General features: G+C 54.4%; 1 protein-coding gene across 4 annotated transcripts in view; it reads left to right on the top strand.

Annotated features, from left to right (window-relative positions):
• The window catches only part of LOC144719402 (SH2B adapter protein 1-like), a 98,485-nt gene that overhangs the window by 46,256 nt on the left and 25,269 nt on the right, over positions 1 to 26,960 (top strand). For 2 of the 4 annotated variants that reach the window (XM_078595282.1, XM_078595283.1), the window contains exon 2: positions 10,833 to 11,987. In XM_078595282.1, the coding sequence (XP_078451408.1) occupies positions 10,860 to 11,987 (1,128 nt within the window). In that variant the 5' untranslated portion in view covers positions 10,833 to 10,859. Of the gene's footprint in view, positions 1 to 9,858; positions 9,951 to 10,015; positions 10,353 to 10,832; positions 11,988 to 26,960 lie in introns of those variants that run through there. The other 2 variants (XM_078595284.1, XM_078595281.1) reach the window with 2 other exon arrangements.

The raw sequence follows: 26,960 nt of genomic DNA, 5'->3' as shown, positions 1-26,960 counted from the left end.
GTAGCTACTACACGTGTTGTAGCTACTTGTGTAGCTACTTGTGCTACTAGGGGGTCATCCGGAACTGGCTGCCCTTCCCCTGCCCTGTACCGGTCACGCCTCGGCATGCCTTCTCCTCGGCGTGCCTTGGCTTGCAATGCCCTTACCCTGCCCTTTCCCTCTAATGCCCTGCGCTGCCTGTCTAGCCTTGACCCCCACTGCCTTGACCCCCACCCCCCCCACCACTGCCTTGACCCCCCCCCCCCCCGCTACTTTGCTACGGGAACAACCCGGCACTGCGTTCCACGTCTTTGAGATTCGCTTCTCAGTCACAGTGGGGGGGCGGGGGGGGGGGGGTGCAGTTAGGGGGCCCCCTCCCCAACCGTGGCCAATAACGAATCGCACGCCGTTCCACAGGAAACGAGAGAATGCGAGTTCTGTGCAAGAATCCGTGGCGGTTGGGGGGCCACCGGGGACCTGGGACCGGTGGGGGAGGAGGAGGAGGGGGGTGGTAAAACAAAAGGGTTTTTTTTTTTGCGCACAATCGTTTTATTTCCTTGCGGAGGAGAACATGCGCAGAGTTTCAACTTTTAAACTTCCACGCGAAAAGAAGAAGAAAAAACAAACTAACAAAAAATGCGTGGTCGCCTCTGCTCGGCCAAGTCCCCCCTCTGTGACTGCACAAAGTTCGCCGGGAAATATTTGCACCCCATCGCAGACAGAGAACGGTGGGGGGGGGGCGGGGGCGGGGGGCAGTTTTCGTTGCCAGCGTTATCATGCAAAGCATAATACATCGTGTGTTTCATTTGAGTCACAATAATAATAATGTGTGCATGTATGTCGAGCTCGTTTGGCACCGTACGTAGCCAACCGTGGCTGCGGGGGATGGACAGCAACACGAAACACAAACTAGTTATTGTTTTACTGCCTGAAGTGAATTCATTGCTGTGAGAAGGCCCTCCCATGCCATACCGGTCATGAAGGGTTTGCTTGACCATTCTTCACCACACTGGTCAGTGCGGGTGGGGCGGCGTGGGCAGGTCCGTTCAGATATCGCTCGCCACCGATGGGACTTGAACTCGGGTCACAAGATTCGCAAGGCCCTCCTAACCACAGTGCCACCGCTCACCCCTTACACACACAGACACACGCTATGCACACGTGATTGTTGATACCCGGTGGGTAAAGAACCGCTGCCCTCCACATCGTTCAACGAATTGTCACGATTCAGGGTTGCTGATTAAAAGAAAAAAACAAATTTCCGTTGCGGTGGATGCAATGGCCTCTAGTGGCTGCAGGGGTCACGTAAACCCGTGATGTACGCGTGCAAAACAATAACAAATTCCACATTGATTCTAAGACGTGCGATCTGTGGCGTGTTGCATCGGCTTAAGAATCGATATTTAACCGACGCGTGCTTGGGCTCCGCTTTATAATCAGAAGAGTTCCCCGCCGAGGTCCTTCGCGATAACCGTAACGACTTGGCAACGTTTGGTATTCACACCATTCGTCATTTAGCGCAGGACCACATTCAGCATCATCATCACCACCACCATCATCAACATCACCATCATCACCAGCATCAACAACAGCAACATCACCAGTATCATCATCACCAGCATCAACAACAGCAACATCACCAGCATCATCATCACCAGCAACAACAACAGCAACATCACCAGCATCATCATCACCACCACCATCAACATCATCAACATCACCAGCATCATCATCACCACCATCAACATCGCCGCCATCATCATCACCACCACCACCATCAACATCATCACCACCATCAACATCGCCGCCATCATCATCGTCACCATCAACATCGCCACCATCGCTACCATCACCACCACCACCATCAACATCATCAACATCACCAGCATCATCACCACCACCATCAACATCACCATCGCCACCATCAACATCATCAACATCAACATCACCATCATCACCACCTTCAACATCATCAACATCACCAGCATCATCATCACCACCACCATCAACATCATCAACATCACCAGCATCATCATCACCACCATCAACATCGCCGCCATCATCATCGTCACCATCAACATCACCACCATCAACATCACCACCATCAACATCACCACCATCACTACCATCATCACCACCATCAACATCATCAACATCATCAACATCACCAGCATTATCATCACCGCCATCAACATCGCCGCCATCAGCATCGCCACCATCAGTACCATCACTACCATGAACCACCACCACTACCATCACCATCACCACCACCATCAACATCACCACCACCACCTTCCTCATCAGCATCGCCACCATCAGTACCATCACTACCATCAACCACCACCACTACCATCACCACCACCATCACCACCACCATCAACATCACCACCTTCCTCATCAGCATCGCCACCATCAGTACCATCACTACCATGAACCACCACCACTACCATCACCACCACCACCTTCCTCATCAGCATCGCCACCAGCAGGGAAGGCGCTGCTGTGTTGCTACACGGGCACCGCCCGCGGCAGGCCCCCAAAATCCGACGGCACCGGCGCCCACAGCTGCAACGGCAGTGACCGTGGACCTCGCGCGGCGACGTTTTCCGAGCTCGCCCCCCCCCCACATCCCCCATGAGCGCCGGTAAAACCCCGACAGGAGCCATCTCGATCAGACGTGTCTTCTTCCAGCGTCTTCTTCCTTCGCCTCCTCTTCCCTCGCATCACCGGAGTCATTCACAAAGCGGTCATCGCCGCCACCCGCCCGCGGCCCCTTCTCGCTTCTCTCTCTCTCCCTCCACTCTCCCTTGACTCTCTTCTTGGCTCTAGAGGGGTCAGGGCGGGGAGGTAGAAGTCCGGGTTGACCAGCTCCAGCAAAGGGCAGATGTGTAAAGAGCGAGAGAGTGCTGTGCGTGCGTGTACTGTATAGAGTGCGGGGGAGCGGTGGTGTAACGGCGACGATTATCTGAACCGGTCCCGGGCCTCCCCTAGGTCGACTCGGCCTCAAATGAGTACCTGGTGCGGTGTGCAGTAAACATCGCTACTCGGGCATGGTGCTGGCCACCCCACCACCTCGTGTGCCACAGTGCCCGTTCTGGCCTTCATAGGTGCTACTCGCTAACAGCACTTGCCCCTCCAGTCTGTTAAGGCTACACGGGGGATCTTTGTACTGTATGTGGAGTACGTGGCAGCTCACGACGCTAAACCGTCATGGGGGGCAGTTAATGGCTTCAAGACGCGTGTCCCAGAAGGAAAATCCTTCCGCGGGATAGACACTAAATCTTCCTCCTCTTCTGTTTACCAAATAACAAAACATTTTCCCCGACACTGTAAACGCAACCGCTCCGATTTGGTCCGAACAAAAAAAATAAGTCTCATCATCTCTGATTTTTGTTGTTGTTGTTGTTGTTTAAACCAGTCCTGGAAAAAATGCATCTACGCTCGTACGGCAGAGAACCCGTAAGCCCAATGAACCGAGACTGCTGCCGTTCTTTCCATCCCAAGTGCCACTCGGAATCTGGATTTAGACTGCAGGAGGAATCCGATGAGCTGTGAAGCTTCGATTTAAAGGGATTCATCTTATTGGTTCTTTCGGTAAAGTCACGTAGAATGGAAATAATAAAATAATAAAAATAAAAAACCTAATAAAATTATTTTATTCTATTATTTTATTTCATAATGTTTTATTTGTTTTATTTTATTATTTCCATTCTACGTGACTTTACCGAAAGAACCAAGAAGCTGTGAAGCTCTTTGTTTTTTTTTTTAAACAGAATGCCCAGTGTGGGCGGGTCAGCAAAGTTACAACTCGCTCCATTGATCAATTTTTAGTCACCGATCATGACGACGATGACGACGGCGACGATTTAGTTTCGTCGTTATTTTATTTGTCGCCTCGCAGGTTAAGCGATACCGCAGCGCTCCCGAGGAAATCCCGTGGTTGCGACCGGTCAAAGGTGACGGTGGAGTGGGTGGGGGTTTATTTAAATGGACATCGTCGTCAAACTCAACCCTCGGCTTTAAGACGTTCTCGAGGTAGCCAGCTGTGAACGAAGAAACAAAGCAAAGCTCGTTGCTTGCTGTCAAAGTTGGCGACAGAGTGACGTTGGGAGCCCCCCCCCCCCGCCGCCTCCGAACGACCACCCTTTATCGTCGGCGCCATCGCGCTTCTCTCCCCCGTCGTTGCACAACTCCTGTCACGAGTGTAAAAACGTTTTCCCGAAACGGCTGACGGGCGCGCAAAAGTTGGGGAGGGGTGGGGGGGCCCCCCCCCCCTATCCACCCATGGGGGGGCCCCCCCCCCTATCCACCCAATGATTCCTTCCCATCTTTGTTTCCTTCATTCGGTGCGAATGACGTTACGATTATTCGCGCGCGTGTGTGCGTGCGTGACCACTCGGAATTTAAAGAACTTGCTTCTTTTTTTTTTGCACGATCAACTCTGCTCACCCGCGCGAACGCTCGTTTCCACTGTACGTACGTAATTTCACTTCCTGTTGGCACGCGTTTCTGTTCTCGCGTCCTCTTCCCCCGCTTCCCCCACGTTTCCGCGCTTTATTTCCGCGTTCACCCGAGTCTCCCCTTCCTTTTTAAACGTTTTCCTTCCAAAACTCGGGCCCGTAGTCGTCTTGGTGTGGGTGTTTCAACATGGCGAGGAGAAAAGTAAAACCAACAACAGCGGTCACTCGGTGACCAAGCGAGCGAGTGACCGACCCATCATGAAATTGCCACGTTCTTCAGTTTTTCGCTCCACCGTCCCCTGGGAACTTCCGCGGCCATCGGACTCCATGGCACGTGGCGCGAAACGTCGACACGAGTCGGAGAACGTGGACACCCTGGAGGAGAGAAAAAACTCACGGGGGATGCGACCGAAGCGTCGGATACGGCACGATCCAATATTTCTACTCGCCCTGTCCTTCTCTCTGCGTACAGTAATGGGCCAAACTTCTCTTTTTTGTCTCTTTCATTATTAAGTGAAGAGAGAGAATAGTTTTTTAATATATATACTGCGAATTATTTTTCATACGTTTACCACTTCCTCAATTCCCCACCCACTCCTCGCCTGGTTTACAGGAGTCATCGGTTCGATCCCGTCCCTGACGCCTGCATATTTGCGTGTCTCTCTCCCCGTGGTCACGTGGATTTTTCTTTTGGTCCTCCGGTATTTCCCTCCGTTTACAATCGACGTGCGTTGATACTCTTTGGCTGCTATAAATTTACCGGTACACATGATGATGATGATGATAAGCCACTGATTTCAGCTTTCATTTGTGGCCAGGTCGCTTCTGAAATAGAGCTATGCAGCTCAATGGGCTTTACCTGGTGAAAAATTATATATATTTTTTATAGTTTAAATGATATCCGTACGTCTTATTCATTTCCCCTTTTATTTGTACATTCGTATGACTCACTTGACACCGGGTGTCCCGCGTGAGGGTGAACTCATCGTGCTGCGTCGGTGACTTCGCCACATCCCTTCACGCGAAATAACCTCTCGCGTTTCTCCGATGTGTTCTCGAATGTGCTCTTAACACCTCCCCCCCCCCGCACCCTTCCCCACTTTGAAAAAATGGTTCAGAAACGTGGCCCATTGACAAAATATTTTTGTCAAAAAATTAGGAACAAAAAGAGGTGGTGCATGCTTGGCGTTGAGAGACCGAAAAGAGGAAGAGACATGACTGAGAAAAGTACAACGAGCTAAAGACATAATTCAAACTCTAAAGAAAATTAAGTGGGGCCTTGGCCAGGACACGTCGCGGCTAAATACGATGATGGATGCTGGTAATGAATAACGATGGAGCAGCAGCCAATGGATGGAATGCATCCAAAAGGAGGTCCTCAGAGGGTTGTTACCTCCCTGGACGCATGTTTGTGCACCGTACGAGGCCAACCGTGCGAATCCGAGGTGTGCGGGGGGGTGGAAGGACAACAGACTAAGCACATGAAGTAGTTCTAAAGAAATTCGTTTTCAATGTCAATTATTTAAAAGTGCGTTGTTCCGGTAGATTTCCAATATCGGAAGGAATAGCGTTTCAGACGGCTGCGGAAGGGCATCTGAGAGCGCGCGATGCAGGGACCGTTTTTGTTCGGTGGATCACGGGAGAGTGCGGCTTGCGGAGGTCTTCATCCAGCAATGGATTGGCCATGGCTGCTGACGCTGATGATGGATGGATTTTAAAATGAACGTCAACCAAATTGGCACGATCAGTGTGGAAACGATTTGATTAAATAAAAAGTGAAAGTGTGTCTGCTGCTCAAGCCAGCATGGCTGGGTGCTCATCTTCGCTGGTGGCCAGTGGTAGAATTTCCACATTTCTATGGCAAGGAGCCAGCCTCTCCAAAGGGGCATATATGTAGAGACATTTACAGCACAGCCCTTTTGTCCATCCACTGGTGGATTAGGGAAATGAGCAATTGCTGTATAATATGAACAGACTTGTGCCTTCAGAGTGATTGTGGAATTTCCAACGGTGCCTCAACACAAATTTACTTGGCTAGGTATAGAGGCGAATTGACTTTAACCAATTTGTAAAATACATTTTCCAAAACGCCATCTACATTGTCAGTTAATCAGTGACGACACTTGCTCAAGTGTTTCATCTCGTGTAGAATCGAGTCCCGGCTCTTTCTGAACGGTAGGCGCCATGAGCCCATGGCATTGAGTATGAGCTACGTATGACCTATGAGCTTTGACCTGGGTCACAATTAATCACGACGACGTTTCGCAGCGCATAGCCTAACCACCGGCCTGGCCACCCGTCACGCGATGCTCCCGCGTTCAGGGTTGCAGTTTCGAAAGAAGATTCGCCCCATCCGTAGGACGGCCCTGCTGCCATCATCTAATTTCCGCTCGCAGGCCAAACTAAAAAGAAACGTGGATCTATACGGACGCCCGGTGCCAACACCTGTCCAGACAACTCCGCGTTTCAATTGAAGCGGCGATCTGCGCCGTGGAATTTTAAGGCAAAGGGAGAAAAGAAAGAGAGAAAAAAGTTAAAAAATGTGCGCCGGCGCCAGCGTCGGGAGGGGGTGGGGGGTGGGGGGGGCAGCGGCCAAGGACGCCCCTCGCGGCTCCGCCGTGCGGTCGCCGCAGCTGCTGCCCCGTTGACGTTTGCCGGCGTCGGCGTTGGGGGCGGCGGTGAGGATCGGCCCGCAGACACCGCCGGCGGCGGCGGCGGCGCCCGAATCGAAGGGGCTACGACAGTAACTCCAGCCCAGGGGTTTCCTATTTAAGGCGGCGGTTTTTAATTGACGATCAAAAAGCGGAGGCTCCGCGTGGCCGCATTTGGTCCCTCGGGGTGGATCTGGGCGCTGCCGTCCGGTGGAGGAGAGGCTCCTTCCGGCCGAGTCGCTGGCTGCTGCCGTGGATATTCCGGTTGCTCGATTGGATATCTCCCGTGCGGGAAAACGCTGGCAGTGGCATACCGGGAGGACGGCGGAACGCGCGACGTGGAGTTTTTGTCGTCGTCGTCCTGATCCGTTACGACTTGTCCATTTAGGACGGACTCATCCATTCAAATTTCCGCTCAAGATGTCATGCAGTTGAGTCGCGCGCGCAAGAATCGATGACGATTTTTTCTGCATTTGCATTCCGATTTATTGGGCCTCTTGACAGCGAACAAAAGTGCAGCAAACGAGTCAGAAAAAAGATCGAGAACCAGAGGACAGGGAAGAAGAAGCTCAAAAACGAAAAAAGGGAAACCCGATTTTTTTTGTTTCCAATTGAAGCGCCATTTTCTACGAATCGCGACAATTGGCGGAATCGCCCGGGGGGGGGGGGGGGCGCGGGCGAATCGTAACGAGGTCCGAGTGTCCAACGGACCTGAATGCGACGGGTTTCCTTGCGGGCGTGCGGCATCGACCACTCTTTCTTTGTCTCCAATTCGGAACGGCCGTCGCGAGCCACGGGAGTCGCTGCGTCGGGGATGGCCCCGCCGTGGTGGCCCCACCGTGTTGACCCCACCGTGTTGACCCCACCGTGCTGGCCCCACCGTGCTGGCCCCACCGTGTTGACTCCACAGTGTTGACCCCACCGTGGTGACCCCACCGTGTTGACCCCACCGTGTTGACCCCACCGTGCTGGCCCCATCGTGCTGGCCCCACCGTGTTGGCTCCACAGTGTTGACCCCACCGTGGTGGTCCCACCGTGGTGGCCCCACCGTGTTGACCCCACCGTGGTGACCCACAGTGTTGACCCATCGTGGTGGCCCCACCGTGGTGGCCCCACCGTGGTGACCCCACCGTGGTGACCCCACCGTGGTGACCCACCGTGGTGGCCCCACCGTGGTGGCCCCACCGTGGTGACCCCACCGTGTTGACCCCACCGTGGTGACCCCACCGTGGTGACCCCACCGTGTTGACCCCACCGTGCTGGCCCCACCGTGCTGGCCCCACCGTGTTGACTCCACAGTGTTGACCCCACCGTGGTGACCCCACTGTGTTGACCCCACCGTGTTGACCCCACCGTGCTGGCCCCATCGTGCTGGCCCCACCGTGTTGGCTCCACAGTGTTGACCCCACCGTGGTGGTCCCACCGTGGTGGCCCCACCGTGTTGACCCCACCGTGGTGACCCACAGTGTTGACCCATCGTGGTGGCCCCACCGTGGTGGCCCCACCGTGGTGACCCCACCGTGGTGACCCCACCGTGGTGGCCCCACCGTGGTGGCCCCACCGTGGTGGCCCCACCGTGGTGACCCCACCGTGTTGAACCCACCGTGGTGGCCCCACCTTGGTGGCCACCCGCCACCCCCGTGACCCCCGTGACCCCCCCCCACCTCCGTCGGCCTTCGGGATTTTTTTTGCGAACTCATTTTCAGAACGCGAGGAGCTTATTTTGAAACCGCCCTCTTTACGGAGAGCGATGCGACAGCGGAACGGGTGTACGGATGTTCGTGGTCACCACCACTGTACCGAGAAACGTGAAGTGGGGAGTCCTTGCGCTGCGTTACGAAATGTGTTCATCGTTCATTGGGATTTTTCTTGGTAACTACTGACATAAACGCTAACTCTCGCCGTCTCGCCTTTGCACTATACTCATCAATACGCGTGTACAGTTACAAATCAAGTTTATTTATTAATTTATATTCGCCGAAAATTGATGGCGCAACAGGATTAATCATGCGGATTAATGTTTCCCAGTAGCATGAGCTCATTGTGATGAAAAGTCAACCCTGTCGAGTGCCGCTCTACATTTGTCCGAGTTTCATGAAGCAGTGCCACTTGTGTAACGACAGCGTCTTGGACAGGCGCCATCCGTGAACACTGTGAGAGCCAAACGTTTGTGTCTGTGTGTGCTGTTACCATTAAGTAACAGCACAAAGAGAGTCAAAGATCCTCATGGCCTTAACAGACTGTTGGGGCAAGCGCTGTTGCTTAGTAGCACCTATGAAGGCCGGCACAGCACACGAGGGGGTGGGTGGCCAGCACCACGCCCGGCCGCCTTTGTCTCTCCAGTGGCGATGTTTACACACCGTAGTAGTTACTCATTTGAGGCTGAGTCGACCTAGGCTAGGCCCAGGACCGGTTCAGATAGTCGTCACTAGTGTTGCCCGTGAACAGGAATCGAATTGGGGTTGCCGGGTTCACAGCGCAGTGCTCTAACCACTACGCTACCGCTCCCCCCATTGTAACAGTCACACACACGCACACAGTGTCTCGAACGTAATCTAAAACACAGGAAAGTGGTGGAGCGTGAATGTGTGTGTGTGCGCGCGCGTGCGTGCGTGTCAGCTCTGTTCGCGTGTGAACGGAGCTCAAATAAGGAAACCAAAGAACATCCCCTTACATCTTCCTCCGTCGCGTTTCCACACGATGCCCACAGCTGCCGCCCCCCCCCAGCACCGCCCCCCCCCCCCACCTCGCGCCGTTCAATTACGGCCGTTCAACGCGGCGGTCACTCGCTGGCTCGCCGCCCTCTGCCTAACCGCCCGCTCGCTCGTCCGCCCGTCTGTCCGCTCGCTCGCCCGTTCAGGTGCTCTCTCCGTTCGCTCGCTCCGTCGCGCACGCACGCGGCACACCTGCACCGCTCGGGTTTCCACGATTCACAGAAAGGCCGGGCGGCCTCGGCTCCACGAATTGGAGGAAGTGGGCAGTGCCGGGTTTTGCCTTTTGACACACGTGGGCGCGCTATAAAGGGTCGCTCCCGCCCGCGCGCTTTACTTTGCTGCAAATTCATTTGACATCCGTCCGCGTGTTGCCCGTGAAAGGACCGGCAGACGCGAGGAAACCGGTTTCTCATTCATTTTCTCGCGCGGGGCCTCCTCTGTTTGTGGAAGTGTTCCGAGCGGCAGCGGAGGAATCTGTTTGTTTATTTATTTTATTATCTGAATGCGTTTCAAACATTCATGCTCTATGCATTATTGGGATGTTACTGGTGAGTAAGTAAGTACACAACCAGCTCACTGCCGTAACGGGGTCGCTCCTCGCCAGGCGGTGTGCGTTTCCTTTGGGCGCAGAGTCCTGACTAAATCATCACTAAGTGAGAACTTGTGGGGAAACGCTCGACTCTCCCGAGGGAGCGCAGCGTTTTTTTCTAGTCGCGCTGAAATTCACGACCTGGGGAGTTTGTTTGCCGGCAGCCGCCAGAATTTGTGGTTCGCGAATTACGTCGCTGGAAAAATGCTTTTCTGCCGCCGTACATGTCGGGTCTCCCCCCCCCCCCCCTCCCGGTGTTTTCTAGAGAATTGCAGAAAGTGGGGCCAGAGCCGGCAACCACGGCCGATTTATCCTGGCCCTGCGCAGGACGGTAACCCTTCTGTGTTCGTCTTCTGTGTTCGTATGCCGACGCCGACGACGACTCGGGCCCCGTGCTGACCGCGACGTGACGTCTCCCTCCCCCCCCCCTCTCTCGCAGTCTGCGAGTGCTTCATGTGGCGCGGAGATGAGCGGCGGCGGCGGTGGTGGCGCAGGGGAGCGGGAGGCCCCGCCGTGGCCGCCCCAGGACGGGCCCTGGAGGGAGCTGTGCGAGCGACTCGCCCGCGAGGCGGCCACCGACTTTGCGGGGCAGTACCGCGCCTTCACCGCGCTGCACCCGCAGTGGGCCGGCCCGGACGCCGCCGCCACCTTCGCGCAGATCTTCGCCGAGTGCTTCGCGCAGCGCTTCCGAGCCGAGGTCGGCCGACCGAGCGGCGCCAACGACAGGAGAGGAGGACGAGGCGGCGGTGCCGGCGGCAGCCCGGCGGCCGCGAGTAGCGCGGCGTCCGAGGAAGCGGCGGCGGCGTCGAAGAGGGGAAGCGTCGGGTCGGACTTCTCGGGCCGGGAGGGCGCGGCAACGGCGGCGGCGGCGTCGCAGATGGCGGCGTCGCGCCGGCGCAGCACGTCGCAGGAGTTCACGACGAAGCGGGACAGCGTCTCGTTAGACCCGCTGCCGCCCCGCGGCCCGGGCCCCGCCGGCGGCGGCGGCGGCCCCGACGTCTACCCGGCGTCGGAGCGGCGCTCGCTCGCCGAGCCGGCGCCGCCGTCGCCGTCCTCGACGGAGCAGGCGCGGGACGGCGCCGACTCCGCCGCCGATGCCAAGTCGCTGAGCTCGGACGAGGCGTCGTCGCTGCGGAGGGGCTACGGCCCCGAGCCGCCCTCGCGCCTCAGGGCGTCGTTCCGGCGAGTGTGCGACATGTTCCGGCTGCGCAAAAGGACGAGTCAGGGCGGCGGCCACCTCGCCGCAGCGAACGTCGCTCGCCGCGACGGGGAGCGGCCGTGTGCCAACGGCGACTCCGGCGAGGCGAGCCAGGAGCCCGCGGCGGCCGTCCCGGGCGCCGCCGCCGCGTCGGCGTCTCGCGAGCGGGGGCGGCCGCCGCTCTACCGCTGGTTCTCGTGGTCCCAGCAGCGGCGCTCGGACCCGCGGTGCGTGAGGCGCGAGGGGACGCTCAGCTACGTCGTGGCGGAGGACGTCAGCGGCAGCCAGGTGCGGTGGCGGCGCTGCCGGCTGCTGCTGTGCCGGGCCGAGGGTCGTGGCGGCGGCGCCGTCGCCTCCGCCGCCGGGTACCAGCTCGAGTTCTACGTCCCGCCCAAGGTGGGTGATGCGCGAGGATCGCCGAGACGTCGGGCGCGCCGCCGTGACCTGGCGAGGCTGCTGCGATCCGATTCGCCGTGTTGGGGTGCGATGTCGTTCGCCGGCCGTACCGTCGCACGGCTTGGGCCGTGCCGTAATGCATCGCGTCGTAGCAGAGTGTCACGGAGGGGGGTGGTTGAGAGCTGCGCCGCATCGCTGTAACCGCGCCGCAGAAGGCCTCGGGGCCCGGGACGTTTGCGACACGCTGTTCTCTGATCGAAGTTTTGAGCTTAAAGGCAATGCGTGTGTCGATCGCGTGAGCGGCACGACAAGTCGAGGCAGTTTTCTGGCCTCGCATATGAGAGAAACGAGGAGCGCTCTGTTGTTGGCGATGATGGTGTGGGCGAGTGGATGTACATACGTTGAATTTAGTTCGCGCAGGACGTAGCTATACCGTGCTAATCGGAGGTGCCGGGGGGAAGGACAGCGAACTAAAACGCACAAACGCACAGGAAACGCAAAAAACGTACCCCCAGGGGTTGGGGCGGGGGGGAAAGCAGCAGAGGAGGAGACGATGAAGGGAATAATAATCATCGGATAAAAATCTCCACTTAGAACTAAAATAAAAACGTTGGTCCGATGTGGCTGGAGTGTACCATTTTCTCCCAGCAGCGTTTGTTTTAAGCCCTGCGCGACAAACGCACCGCAAACGAATGCCGGTCGAGTCCGCTCGGCCGCGTAGACCTCCGGGCAGCGAACGTCACATCCCTGCCACCGCCGGCCGCCCCCAACGGAATTTTTTTTGGTTCCGTTGATTCGGCGACGCCGAAAGTCTGCCGCCGGGTTATCGATCTGCGGCAGTCGGGCTCGGCGTCACGTCAGCGAGGAGAGGGACATTTGCTTTTTGCAATTCTCCAAAAATGCGAGCGGCAGCGCACCGATAGCGGCGACGGCTCTGAAGGATAACGTCGGGGGGACAAACTCGTTCCGAACGTGCCCCACGGGTGAGGCCTATCCACTCTGGCGGCGGCACACACATCTGGTCACACGCCTCGGGGAAAGGGAGAGTGCCCGTCCGCGGATTTGTCAACCGGGCCAAAGGATCGTCGTGAAAGTGAATTAAATGAACGGGCCACATTTATTTGTTTGGTTTGGCTACAAGCTTGCTACTGCTTGAGAAGCCGGTTTTATGCACGGGGGCGGCTGAAACCCGGATTCGATCCCGGGTCTGGTGTTGACATTAAGCACGGACTTTGCTTGGCACAGTTTCCCCGGCCCGCTGGTAATAAACGACGCAGTCCCAGGATCGTTGGCGTATAAATCGCGCAGCTTTAAATCTTTGCTTGGGGATTTTGAAAAATATTTTTTAAACAAAGTTTTCTATGTACCTTTATATATTTATTTATGTCTTAACTCGCCCCATCTGATCGATGCGCCTTTGCCGCGAGGAGCTGTTTGTGCAGGGCCCGCGGTCATGCGCGTTCCGCCGAGCGGGGGCAACGATTTAGCGTCTCCGCTGCGGCGCGGGGGCTGCAGAAACAAAACGGCAAAGGCCCCCCCCCCGGTGTCGTGCGTGGGCCCCCCAAAAATACACAGCGGGCCTCCCCCGTTGCTCGAATCTCAAAAACGATGAACTAAAGGCAAAAGCGCAAACCCGGCAGGGGCGGTGTGGAGGGTTTTCGGGTAAACTTGGCCGACGTTTCAACTGCCGCGCCGGGAGACGGAACCGGTACCGGGTTGCAAGTCCCCCCGGCGTTGCCGATCGTTACCAACTAAACCAGCGGTCAGCAAACCTGCGGTTCCGGAGCCGCACGCGGCTCTTTGAAGGATTGCCTCCTCGCGACGTTATTCACGTTGCGTTGGCGGCTCTCGAAATATTGACTATAAATTTTTTTATTTGACCGAAATTCGAACAAAAATGTCTCCTCTTGTTATTTTGGTTGCTGATCCCGGAACTAAACTCACGTTACTATTTGTTTTATATTACCGGGTTCTTAGACAGAAGCGACCTGTCTTTCACGAATGATAGCGACAGCGGAGAGTTTGCTGGAAGGTGCTGCCCGGTTCAAATTTACTGTTACGGCAAAGACGCAGGCCCGCCATTGCCAGCTTCACACCATACCGCGGATTGTTTGGCCTACTCTTCCACCGTCGTTGGCGAGACGTCTCGGAAGTAATGGGAATACCCCCACACTAATTTGGACCCGTAACCTAACCCTGACCTCAAGCATAACTCCAAGCCCGAGATAACTGCGCTCTCAGCTTGGCAGCCTCCCGTCGTTAGAGCCGCGGGGAGATATTTGGCATGAGTCGAGAGGAAGTTATTCAGGCGCGTTGTGGGAACGACACGTGGCTGGCCAAAAGATGCCTCGCAAAGATTGATTGCCCGCTTTCTTAGAAGTCCAGGATAATGGCAGTAAAATAAGTGAACTATGAAACTGAACTATTTTTATTTTGCCAGGTGAGGCCCACTGAACTATATAGCTCTTTTTTCAGAAGCGACCTCGCCACAAACGATAACTCAAGAAGGTGGCGCTGATCACGTGGAAATTTATAGCAGCAAAATACTCTGAATTCACGTTGATTCTAAATGTGGAGGGAAAAACCGGAAGACCCGGAGAAAAATCCATTGATCACTGAGAGAGAGAGACACGCAAACTCCAAATATACAGTAGGCATCAGGGTCAGGATCAAACCCACGACCTCCTGCGTACCAGGCGATGTGGTCAACATCTCGCCACCACAGCACCTTTATATATATTAAAAAAAACTCTTATTAATCACAGACATCAGAATCGGATCTTTATCTTGTGACGTTGGTAAATAGTAACCCAGTTGCTCTGATTCAGTCGTACGCGAGCGAGGGGGGGGGGGCGTTGGCGTTTATTCGTAATTGCGGCGGCCGGCTGATAATTGCGGCGACAAATTGTAGCCTGGAAACTGGCGTTTAAATTTATTTTTACTCTTAAGTCTTCTGCGCTCATTGTCTGAGCCAGTCGTGTATTTATCGTCTTGACATGGCGATTCAGAACCCCGTGATTTTGGGATATACGAGTTTGTGTCGGGAGCTATTCCGGAGGCGTAAAGAAATTTGTCAGAGCCTCGCAAGCTCCATGGACCCTGACGAAACCCTGCAAAGCTTTCCCGGGTAGATGTGTGTGTGTGTATATATATGTGTACATACGTAGACTGTACTCCCTCGTTAACCGCGAGGGAATAGCAAATTTCGTGGACAACGATATTGGCCTACAAAATGAATTACCTAAAATAAATACGCAAATAAGCTATGAAATACATGAAAATGATAATAACACAAAAATAAAAATGGGTAAATTAAAATAAATCAACGTGAAAGTATCTCATCACATTCTCTCTCGTCACTTTCTTTCGCTCTCTCTCGACGCAGCAGTAGTTGTGTAGAGTTCCAGATGCAATTCGCAGAGAGCCAAAATCGCGGACAGCAAGTTCGTGAATAACGAGCTAATTCCATCTATAGCATCGGTGCCGATCTCTCTGTCGCAATCGGAGGTTGGTACCTCGTATCCCGGGTTCCTGAAATCACTACAGCTCATTATCATCATCATCATAATCATCATCATCATCATCTCTATCGCCGCCTTTATCAGCAGTGACGGACTGGGACTAAACGTCGGCCCAGGCATTTGTAAACGCACCGGCCCAAATTCGGGATATGGAGTGGCTCTCTGTTGCCGAGTGACGACGTTGTGAGCGTGATTTTGCCGTGCGATCTCATTGGGCCCGTTCGGGCTGGGTCCCAAAAACAAATTGGGATGCCGGTTAGGAAAAATCTTCAGGGCTGCCGAATATATGGGGACTTAATGCCAACTGAGAGCGTAAATAAGCAATGAAGCGTTACACAGAGGTGATAAAATATTTTAATAAATAAAAATACACTTTGATTACATTTGCAAGTTCTCCCACACAGACCGACCCGGCCCCCCGCACCGGCCCACTGAGCACTTTGCCTGGGCTGCCCTGTGTCCAGTCCAAGCCCGATTTATCAGCCGTTGTAAGTCCACTGCTGGACAAAGGCCTCCCAAAGGCTGTCGGCCATCGCTCACCATCCCGCCACATCTAACGGTCGGCGGCGCCGCGAGCGTGGCGGCAGCGGGGTTGGGGGTTTCGAGGTTTACGGTTTCTTGGAAAAGCGGCTGAACACTGCCAAGCTAAGCGTAAAAAACAAAAACAGCAAAACACAGAGAAAACGCGACGGCGATTAAAAAAGTCGCGGACGACGAAGTGAAAACGGGAAGGACAAGGGCAGAAAACGTGCGCCACGCGCATCGCGCCAGGTCCAACGATCGTACGTCGTAGAGCGGCCCTCGACCGGATACGTTCGTTCAGCCGGGTCTGTTCGGGGGCCAGCGACCTGGAAAATAATTCCTCACCCAGAACACCACAGCCAGCCGTAGCTCTCGCTATGGGTGGCTCTCGCTATATAGCTGGCTGTGGTGTCAAGTGATCGGTGTACTCGCTGCAAGTCCACCAGTGGTGCGGAAAATATTCAGTGAGAAACGGATGTTGGGTTTTTTGTGCTGTGTCTTTTGAATGATGTGTAGCCGAACCCAACGCGTACGCACGGTGGCGAGCGACAGATCGGCAGTCAAACACTTTGACTGCATCGAGCGAGGTTATCATGAGAATTCGGGGGTACCAAAAAAAGAACAAGACACGAGAGGGAGGGAATTCCGGAGTGGAGGAGGGCGAGGAAAGAGGCGGACCATCACAAATGATAGCTCAAGGATGTGGCGGCTTATCATCGTCACGTGCAAATGTAGAGCAGCCAAATACTCTAAACGCGTGATGTCGATTCTAAATATGGAAGGAAAACCCCGGAGAAAAATCCACGCGGCCACCGGGAGAGAGAGAGAGAGACGCACGCAAACTCCAAATATATACTACAGCAGGCGTTATGGTCGGGACCGAACCCACGACCTCCTGTATACCAGGCGAGGTAGTTAACATCTCACCACCGCAGCCAGAGAGACAACTGAGCGTGACAGAAGGGGGGGGTGGGCAACTTTTGGCATGGTGCCCTCCGAGCGAAGAGGCGTCATTTCCTCCGCATTACGAGGGACCAGACGGGTTTCAGCCCAGGCGTGCGAGATTGCGACTTCAAACAGAATTGCGCAAGATCATGTTGGCTGCGCCGTAAAAGCAGAGGTTCGTGCAAATACTCCGCTCCCCACTGCCACGGCTCACCTGGCATCGTTCACAAAAGTGGGCACGGGCGAAGCCGTCTCCACCTTTTCTCCACCGACTGGAATATAAAGGAGTCTCCTAAATGTGCCCGCGACGACACCGCAAAAAACAGTGGAACACATCGTGAGCTCGTGCGTGTGCGAGTTTCTCGTTCTCTGCGTGAGCCCGTGGCCCTCTGCATGAGTCCATGGGTCTCTGCGAGCCTATGGTTCTCTGTATGAGCCCATGCTTCTCTCCATGTGTGCGTGGGCCTCTATATGAGTCCATGGGTCTCTGCGAGCCTATGGTTCTCTGTATGAGCCCATGCTTCTCTGCATGTGTGCGTGGCCCTCTGCATGAGTCCATGGGTCTCTGCGAGCCTATGGTTCTCTGTATGAGCCCATGCTTCTCTGCATGTGTGCGTGGGCCTCTATATGAGTCCGTGGGCTACTAGGTGAAGCTATGGGTCACTGCGCAAGTCCATGGGTCTCTGTGTGAATCTATAGGTCTTTTTGCGTCGTCTATGGGCCTTCTTTGAGCCTATGAGTCTGTGTGAACTCGCGTCCGCTGTGAACATTCTCGAACGACACAACTGGGGTTCAACGGCTGTCCTCTGAAGCCTGCAGTTGGATTTACCACTTAAGACGTCGGTTTACGGTCGCGAGTCAATTCATAGCCACGTGAAACGAGCAAGGCCTGAGAGCCGCCACCCTAAGCCTAAAGAATCTTGAGCGGTGGCTGCGTTTAGCCACGATTTGAATCTCTGACAGTCGCCTCGCATCAAGTCCGCAACAAGAAATGTGATCGCCACATGAGATGTTGCGACATCTCCGTGAATGCCCGAGGCTCACAAGAGGACGGACGGAGGAGGCACCTTCGTGAGCCTTTTTGTGTTCATCGTGAACGCCTGAGGCAGTAGTAGAGAGAGAGGGAGGGAGCGGAGAGAGAGGTGTTCATTCAGCAGAAGACCGATCATGGCTGATGATGTTTGATGTGTGCAGTCGAGGGAGGTTTCCCCATACGTCGTGAGTGTCGGTGTTTTACAACGCGAATCAAATGCAGTTTAACCAGTTCCGGGGAGTTCTTGGTAATTGTGAAAGGGATCAGCTGCCCCCTGCGGCTCTGAGCTTCTTTACCCTTGAAAAGCGAGTTGTTTACTCGGGATAATAAACCACTGAAAATAAAGCTGATGAATCTGGCTCAAGCAGCAGCCTCCGTTTTCCACCGCGAATATTCCCCAACCTCGTACGAGAGTGGAACTGTGGTAAGAAAATATTTATACGTGCTTTAAAATTCATGTATTCCTCGTTTTTAAACGTTCATTTTCAGACCCCCGGGGCAATAGGGCCGATAAATCGGCCAAATTCCTCCTGGGCGGTAAACTGTAATGGAGTCCGCAAGTTATTGAAAAAATAATAATAACAACTTACAGAAATTTGTCGCTCGACTGGCAGGTGAAGTTTTCTGCATCAGAAGCCCCCCCCCCCGCCCTGGTCATGGGGGATTGCGTGACCATACTTCGCCACCGTAAAAAACGACTAATGGAGTGAACGCAAGTAAAAAAAAAGTGTCGGTTTTTCAGCGCCGGTTTCCCAAACGGAATCCTCCTCCTCGTCGCCGTCTTCGCGTTTTTTGGCACAAACGCCTTTGGGTTCCGTCGGCCTCTTCGCGGAACCATGGGGGTTAGAATTTTTGGGTTATAACTAAAACACGGGAGGAAGTGCGGCGGCGTTAACCGCCACCGTCATCGCGAGCGAGCGAACGAACGCGACCTTGAGTCAAACAAAAACCCACGATGGGCGAGCCGACCGCCTCGGAGCGATCGCTGGCCCCTCTCTCTCCGGAGACGAGCTGGGGAGAGGTGGGCGGTGGGTAACGGGGGGCCTTGGTCGGCATGCACGTCAAATAATCCCATTTGCATATGTTTAGCTGACAACCCCACAAACCCCTTTGTAAATGACGATGATAGTAAAAGAAATTTTTTTTAAAGCGCAATAGCAGAAGTTTGGACTTCCCAAAAACAAAAACGCATGCACCTGGGCGGATCTCGTTCTGCGTCTGCGAGTGCAGCTTCCCCCTCTCCTCGCCGCCTCTCACATCCCCTTTCACGAGTGCCACTGTGAAATTCCCCCAACGCAGAAGATCCCCTGGGGGTTTTTATCTTCCACGAAGCTTGCTCACGATCCACCCTGAACCGCGTCCGCAGCGCAAACCGCGGCAGATGCGGGTGACACCTGCTGCACAAATGGAAAATGAACAATTCTCCAGGAGCGTGCGCCTGCGGTCACACAGAAATAGAATGTACAACGTATAACGACGCAATGCCCCGATCCACAAATGCGAGACATCACGGAGATATCCACAACGCTGCTCCTGGCTCCCGTCATCTGGCTTGACCACCGGAATATGAAATTGTAGTCGTTGCTCTGCATCTTCATGAGTCGTATGGAACAAAAAGAAGAAAACTGTCCGGATGAGTGTGGCGGGGGCGGGGCGAGCGGCTGAGACCTTCACAGTGGCCGTGTCGGGCTCTCACCGGCACACCTCGGTGGCGATGTCTGCTCCAACTTGAATGCGTCGCCGGAGATTCTAATGCAGTACCGGGTTTCTTTCTTAATGCGGAGTGAGTTTTATGTATGTGTCACCTTACCCGGTCGCTGGTAGCCGGCACGCCACTGAACAAAGACGGTCACCGCATCGCGCGCTTTCGGATGCGCTTCTGCGGCCGGCTGGAACGCTCTTCCTTTCCGATGTTTAGGAAGCCACTGGAGCTGTGCACTTTTAAATTATCATCTATATTGAAAACTCATTTCCTTAGAACTGCTTTTTTTGCGTTTAGTTCGTTGTCCTTCACACCGCACCTCCGATTAGCACGGTTGGCTCGGTACTGTGTTAAAGAAGTTCAACGTACACACGTACGTACGCACAGCTGCGTGACCAAAAACTAAAGACTGCTCACAACGTGAAATACTCAAACGCGCCCGAGGGGATGACCACGGCAGTGTAGCTTGCGTCTTCTTCTTTCGTACGGTTTAATAGCAGCAGGTTAAAGATCCAATCTTAGATTCGTTCTCCACTCGGTTGTCTGTTCGGAAGCGCGAGTGGACCTCGCCCTTTCCTCCTTTTGACGGAGTGGCATCGGACAGAGAGAGAGGAAGAGAGGCTGGCATCAGGCGGCAGCGGCGGTGGCGGCGTGGTGCTTACGATGTGCGTCGATGGTTTGGGATTCGTGGCCGCGCACTCGCAGTGCGTGTGTGGGAGTGAGATGCACGGCCGCGGCGGCGGCAGACCTTGAGGGTTGGCGTTCGGGGGAGACATTCAAGTGGGGCAGGAGCCATCCATTTCATCTGTGGGCACCATCGGCGTGAAACAGCGCGGCGTTAAGAGGCTCGTTACGCACCGTTGTGGGGCACCATGGGTCACAAATACCGAGGAAAACGACGAAAAAAAACTTCACGCGTTCGTCAATAAGACTGTGGCCTTAAATGAAAAATGTATGTAATCGGTGACGTTTCGGGCAACGGCCCTTTCTTCACAGCACATGGCACAAAGGTAAAGAAAAAACGTCTCCACATTCAAACAAATATTGCAATCCGTCGACCTGGACCTTTTCGGGATAATGTTTCATCACAGCCTTTGCCTCGGTAGGCGAATGCTCGGGGCTGGTTCCGACCTTCTGGGTGTCGTCAGCGATCGGAGCCGGGCCCGAGTTGTTAGCACTGCGTAAACATCATCGTGCCGCACGTAGATTTTGCCCACCCCCTCGCCTCGCTTCCAATCTCGGCTTGTCGCATCGAGCGGCGACCGTCGCTGCTTCACGGCGAATCGCCGCCCTGGCTACGCTAAGAGCGCCGCGGTTCACGAGGGAGGCTCCAGTTGAACACATAAGTAGAGCTTTCGCAATATCATCCGTCCGTAATACAGGTTCTTTCGGTTAGATTGCGTAAATATATTAATCTGTCATTAAACCCGCCACCAACCGACACAGCCAATTGGTAAGGTTTGTCACGTGAACAGCACGTGCCAATTCCTTACGGAGGCTCCGATGCTGTGAACTTCATCCGCTCGTGAACGCGAAGCCGCCGCGCTCGTCCTGGAGTGAGGATTCCCTCTTGGCTGACTTGAGCGACACCCCCTCATCGGCGCCCACCGCTCTCTCCAATCCTCGCCTCTCTGTTCCCTCTCCCTCTGAGTCTGATGCCAGCGTCTCTTCCTCGCTCTCATTTTTTTCTTTTTTTACGATCAGTGGAAACAAGAAGATGCTCGGTGTAGTCGGCACTTTGTTTCGTTCATCATTTCGTAATTTTTTTTTAATTAACATTTTTAAACTCTGCTTCATGTAAAGCCCCACCTCTCGCTCACTCTCTCGCTCACTCTCTCGCTCGCTCTCTCGTCTCTCTCTCTCATCTCTCACTTTGCTTCGTTCATCATTTCGTATTTTTTTTTTAAAATAACTTTGCTTTATGTAAACCCCCACTCTCTCGCTTGCTCACTCTCTCGCTCACTCTCTCGCTCACTCTCTCGCTCACTCTCTCGCTCTCCCTCGTTCTGCACGCAGCCCTTCTCGCAGTCCGACGGCCTCCGACAGGTAGCTCATATCAGTATGCAGAGCTCCCCGTCATCTGCCACCGAGCACACGGCCTCCTCCATCGCCCACTGCTCCTTGAAGGCCGGCACGGCGTGCCAGTCTCTCTTCCTCACTCTCTCTCTCTGTGAGAGGGGTCTCCGAGCTCCACGTTAGCGAATCTCTCGCAGATCCCGGGACGTCATTGCCCACCGCCACCACGACCGCCCGATTTCCCAGTTTTCACGGCGGTCTCGTGCCAACACGACGATGGCACCGGTTGTATTGGAACTCCGAGCCTTGCAAGTTAAAGCTGGGGGGGGGGGGGGGTGCTGCCATCCGCTGGGCTCGTCTTTATCCTGTAAAACCTGTGAGGGGCTTGCCTTGCCTCTGCCACCTCACGTCCCCGGCCCGCCAACCCACAATTCCTCGCTTGACATTTGTGCAACCTGAGCAGAAAGGTGCGGCGAGGGTTTAGGCCACACCCGTGTTAGAGTAGAAGAGGGGGACAAGTACAAAATGGACCGATCTATCCACTGCTAGATGAAAGCGGAGAGGTGGCACATTTGACTTTACACTGAGAAACAGGAATTGGAGAACAAAACTAAACTATTAACTTTTTATTTTATTTCACCAGGTAAAGCCCACTGAGCTATACAGCTCGTTTTCAGAAGCGACCTGGCCACAAATGATAGCTCAACAAAGCGGCTTATCGCGTGGAAAGTTATTGCAGCAACATATTCTGAACGCACGTCGATTCTAAATGTGGACGGAAAAACTCGACGACCCGCGGAAAAATCCACGCGACCACGGGGAGAGAGACACGCAAACTCCAAATATACAGCAGCAGGCGTCAGGGTCTGGATCGAACCCACGACCTCCTCCATAGCAGGCGAGGCAGTCAACATCTCCTAGCCACCGTGGTGCCCCCATGACGCGAGTGGCAACGATCTACACACAAGGTCGGATCGTAAACCGTCTAGCCAACTCGAGCGAATGGCGTCTGTGTCGTGTGGAAGTGAACGCAGAACCCCGTTCGGGGGGGGGCAGCCGAACGTCGCGAGTTTTGGTCGTGGATTTGCCACGCCACGCGGTTGTAACAGCCGAGCGACTGCCCAGGCGGCCTTGAGTCTCAGCGCACCGCCCTCCCCCCACCCCCCACCCCCCTCTGCCCCCCTTAGGTCTGTCAGCTCGTGGTACTAGGTGAGATGAACTTGCAGTTAGTTGATGGATCGATCTCGCATGAAACAAATACAACGCGCGGGAATTAGAGATGGGATTGTTGCATCGTTGAGCGGTGAGGGATGATGGCGACGATGTGGGAAAGGCCTTCATCCAGCAGTGGATCGACAATGGATGACGACAAACCTTTCATCCAATAGTGGCTTGACAACGGACAATCGTGATTCAGTTTTCAGTTTCATTTATTAGGTATAGCCCTGTGAGCCATTCGGCTCTTGAATCGGGCGCAACCGCAACAAATAAAAAAAACTAAAACATGAACAGGAAAACATCTTATAGTGACTGCGCAAACAGAAAAATCCAGGAAAAAACTGCAAAGTCTTCCAGAAAAAACGCACCGTACACCGACGCTGAAATGGGAATATCTTCATCCAGCACTGGATATACAGCAGTTGGTGATGGGGTCTTCATCCAACTGTGGAGAGCCAATGGACCGTGATGACGACGACCACGAAGACGATGGGGGGGGGGGGGGGATGGTCGATGCCAATTGCGGGAACGTCGCAGAGAGATCGATTTAATTGGCGAGTTGAGTTGGTGGGGGGGGGATTTTTTCGCCTCAAGTTTGTCTGCGCACTTTTCCACGACAGGCGACCGGGGAAATGATCCCTGAAATAATTCAATAACGGAGCGCAGCGAGCGTCCAACGTCCACCGCTACCCAGGGCCTTTTGTTTTTTTGGCAAGATCAGGGGTCACCCTCGATAACGATCCATTCATTAAAACATTCGCTGACGTGTGCAACCCGCGCGCGTGTGTGTGTGTGCGGGGTGTGTGTGTGCGGGGTGTGTGTGTGTGTGTGGTGTGTGTGCGGGGTGTGTGTGTGTGTGCGGTGTGTGTATGTGTGCGTGCGCGGGTGTGTGTGTGTGTGTGTGGTGCGTGTGTGTGCGGGGCGTGTGTGCGGGGTGTGTGTGTTGTGCGGGGTGTGTGTGTGTGCGGCGTGTGTGGTGTGTGTATGTGTGCGTGCGCGGGTGTGTGTGCCGCGTGTGTGTGTGCCGCATGTGTGTGTGTGCGTGGTATGTGTGTGTGTGTGTGCGGCGTGTGTGTGTGTGCATAACGTACGTTATGTGCACGTTTTAATCGGTGGTGAGCGGTGGCGTAGCAGGTGAGTGCACTGCACTACGAACCTTGGCAACCAGAGTTCGATTCCTGCTCAAGGCCACCAACACTGGTGACGATCATCTGAACCGGTGCTGGGCCTCCCCTAGGTGGACTAAGCCTCAAATTAGTATCTGGTGTGATGTGTAAACATCGCCACTGGGGTGTAGTTTTGGACACCCACTCCCTCGTGTGCCGTGCCGGCCTTCATAGGTGCTCGCTAACAGTACTTGCTCCAACAGTTTGTTACAGGCTATACGGGTGATCTTTGTCTTTTGTTTTAATCATCAAAGTCCTCCCCATGAGAGCCACTTCGATACCTCGCTTCTAAATTTCGATTTAAAGCTTTCGTGACTGCAGGGATTCATCTTCTTGGTTCTTTCCCTTCTACGTGACTTTACCGAAAGAACCAAGAAGATGAACCTCGCTTCTATTGAAAGCGACTTAACGCGAAATCCAACAACGATATTTGCACAATTCTTACGTGGCCACCGACGGTAACTTGACGGACGCGTCCGCCAGTCGCCCAGCTCATGGAATCCTCCGAGGCGGTTTTCCTTCACAACGAAAACGATTCCGATGTCACACGATCGGCCGAGCGTTTCTCCGTAATTTAGCTTCTCTCTCTCTCCCTGTTCCTCAACACTCTCCTCCCGCTCGATCACTGTTGGCTCCGAACTCTCCCACCCACCGTCTCCCCCCCCTCCTTACTCTCCTCTCCTCCCCACCGATTGCTCCCAAACAACACAAGCACCCCCCCCCCGCCATACCTCCCCCCATCCGCCGCCCCAAACTTCCAGCCTCCACCCTCCCTCGGCTCCCTAACTCGCCTGCTGCTCCAGCGAATAAACCGAGCGGAAACTGGCAGTAATCTCACAGACCTCTTCAAACTTCCTCTGGGCTGGGAGCCCTGTGGCTAATTCCGAGAAAAGGAAGAACTAAACATGCGTAACCCACACCCTCCCTGCACCCCCCACCCCCCACCCTCACTAAACCCAATCCCCAACTCGCACACGCACACAGAGCGCCCGTTGGCCTCCGCCAATTCCATGCCCACCACGATGCCACCTCATCTCTCTTCTTCTCCGCCCGCCCGCACCACATCCCCCATCCCGCCTCGTCTCCCCCGGGTCCGCCCGCCGATGGGGTCCCTGCCCCACGGACGAGCGCTCGCAAAACAAAACTCTACGCCACGACGTGTCCCACGTGTCCCCACCGACAGCGCACCACAAGATGGGGGGTGGTGGGGGCACGGGGTGGGATCAATCATCTTTGAGAGGCCCGCAACGAATCGAGTTTCTCAGTGCAGTAGTAGATACGCGTGTGTGCGTGTATGCACGTATTTTGAACTTCTCACCGTGTGTGTGTGAGCGGTAGTGTAGTGGTTAGCGCTACGCTGCGCTACGAACCTGGCGATCCGGGTTCGATTCCCAATCACGGCCAACATCGTCGGTGATGATATTCTGCACCGGTCCTGGGCCTCCCCTAGGTCGACTCGGCCTCAAATGAGTACGTGGTGTGGTGTGTGAGAATCGACACTAGGGAGACAAAGGCGGCCGGGCGTGGTGCTGGCCACCCACCCCCTCGTGTGCCGTGCTGGCCTTCATAGGTGCTCGTTAACAGCACTTGCTCCAACAGTCTGTTACAGGCTATACGGGGGATCTTTTTCTTCGTGTTTTTTGTGTATGCACATATGTTGAACTTCTTTCTCGCCGTACGTGGCCATCCGTGATAATCGGAGGTGCAGTGTTGAGTCTATGGGCAGTGCTGAGTCAATGGGCAGTGTTGAGTCTATGGGTAGTGTTGAGTCTATGGGCAGTGTTAGTCAATGGGCAGTGTTGAGTCTATGGGCAGTGTTGAATCTACGGGCAGTGTTAGTCAATGGGCAGTGTTGAGTCTATGGGCAGTGTTGAATCTACGGGCAGTATGTGTGTAAGCATGTTGAACTTCTTTCGCAGCGTACGTAGCCAGCCGTGCTCATCGAGGGTGCAGGGTGAAGGATAACAAATGAAACGCAAAAGCAGTTCGAGAAATTAGTTTTCAATCTGGATGTAAAAGTTCTCGGGAAATTAGTTTTCAATCTAGATGTAAAAGTGCATAGCCTCCAGCGGCTTCCTAATATCGTAAGGAAGAGCATTCCAGACGACCACAGAAGCACATCTGAAAGCGCGCGATGCAGTGACCGTCTTTGTTCGATGGCTAGCCACAAAAGCCGCTGTGAGGATGAAGCTGAGATCTGTTCAGCGATTGACTCTGCGGAGGCTGCGTGTGCCGTGTGCTGCCGACAAGTTAAGCCCTCGTGTCAACACTGGTCGTGAGAGTTATTTGACCGGCCTCTGCCACGCGAGTGAGTGCGGTTCTGGTGACGGCGGGTAGCATAAACAGTGGCGCAGAAGTACAGTACAACAATGTACGCTGGAAGTTTGCACGTTGTACCCCATGGTCACGTGGATTTTTATCCGAGTCCTCCAGTTTTTTCCCTCCACGTTCAGGATCAACGTGTGCGTCGAGGCTGTTTGGGCTGCCATACATTTCCACGGGATAAGCCGCTTCGTCGAGCTATCGTTTGTGGCCAGGTCTCATCCGAAAAAGAGCTACGCATTTAAGTGGGCCTTACCTGGTAAAAGAAAAACACTTTTTACTTTTAGTAGTATATGCTTAAATTTCGATTTAAAGCTTTCGTGACTGCAGGGATTCATCTTCTTGGTTCTTTCGGTAAAGTCACGTAGAATGGAAATAAGTTCAACATGCTTACACACATACAGACGCTGTCTCCCCGACAGACCTGGTCTTCACCTGAGGACGGCTGCTTGCGTTGTGGCCGAAACTTTGTGAGAATTATTTTATTATGTTTTATTTGTATTATTTTATTTCCTAGTATATGCTTCC

Source organism: Lampetra planeri, chromosome 6, assembly GCF_965212315.1.
Source record: "Lampetra planeri chromosome 6, kcLamPlan1.2.h2, whole genome shotgun sequence".
In the NCBI taxonomy this organism is placed as follows: domain Eukaryota; kingdom Metazoa; phylum Chordata; class Hyperoartia; order Petromyzontiformes; family Petromyzontidae; genus Lampetra; species Lampetra planeri.
The sequence above is the reverse complement of the archived record's forward strand: the minus strand, read 5'-3'. Positions and strand labels throughout refer to the sequence as shown.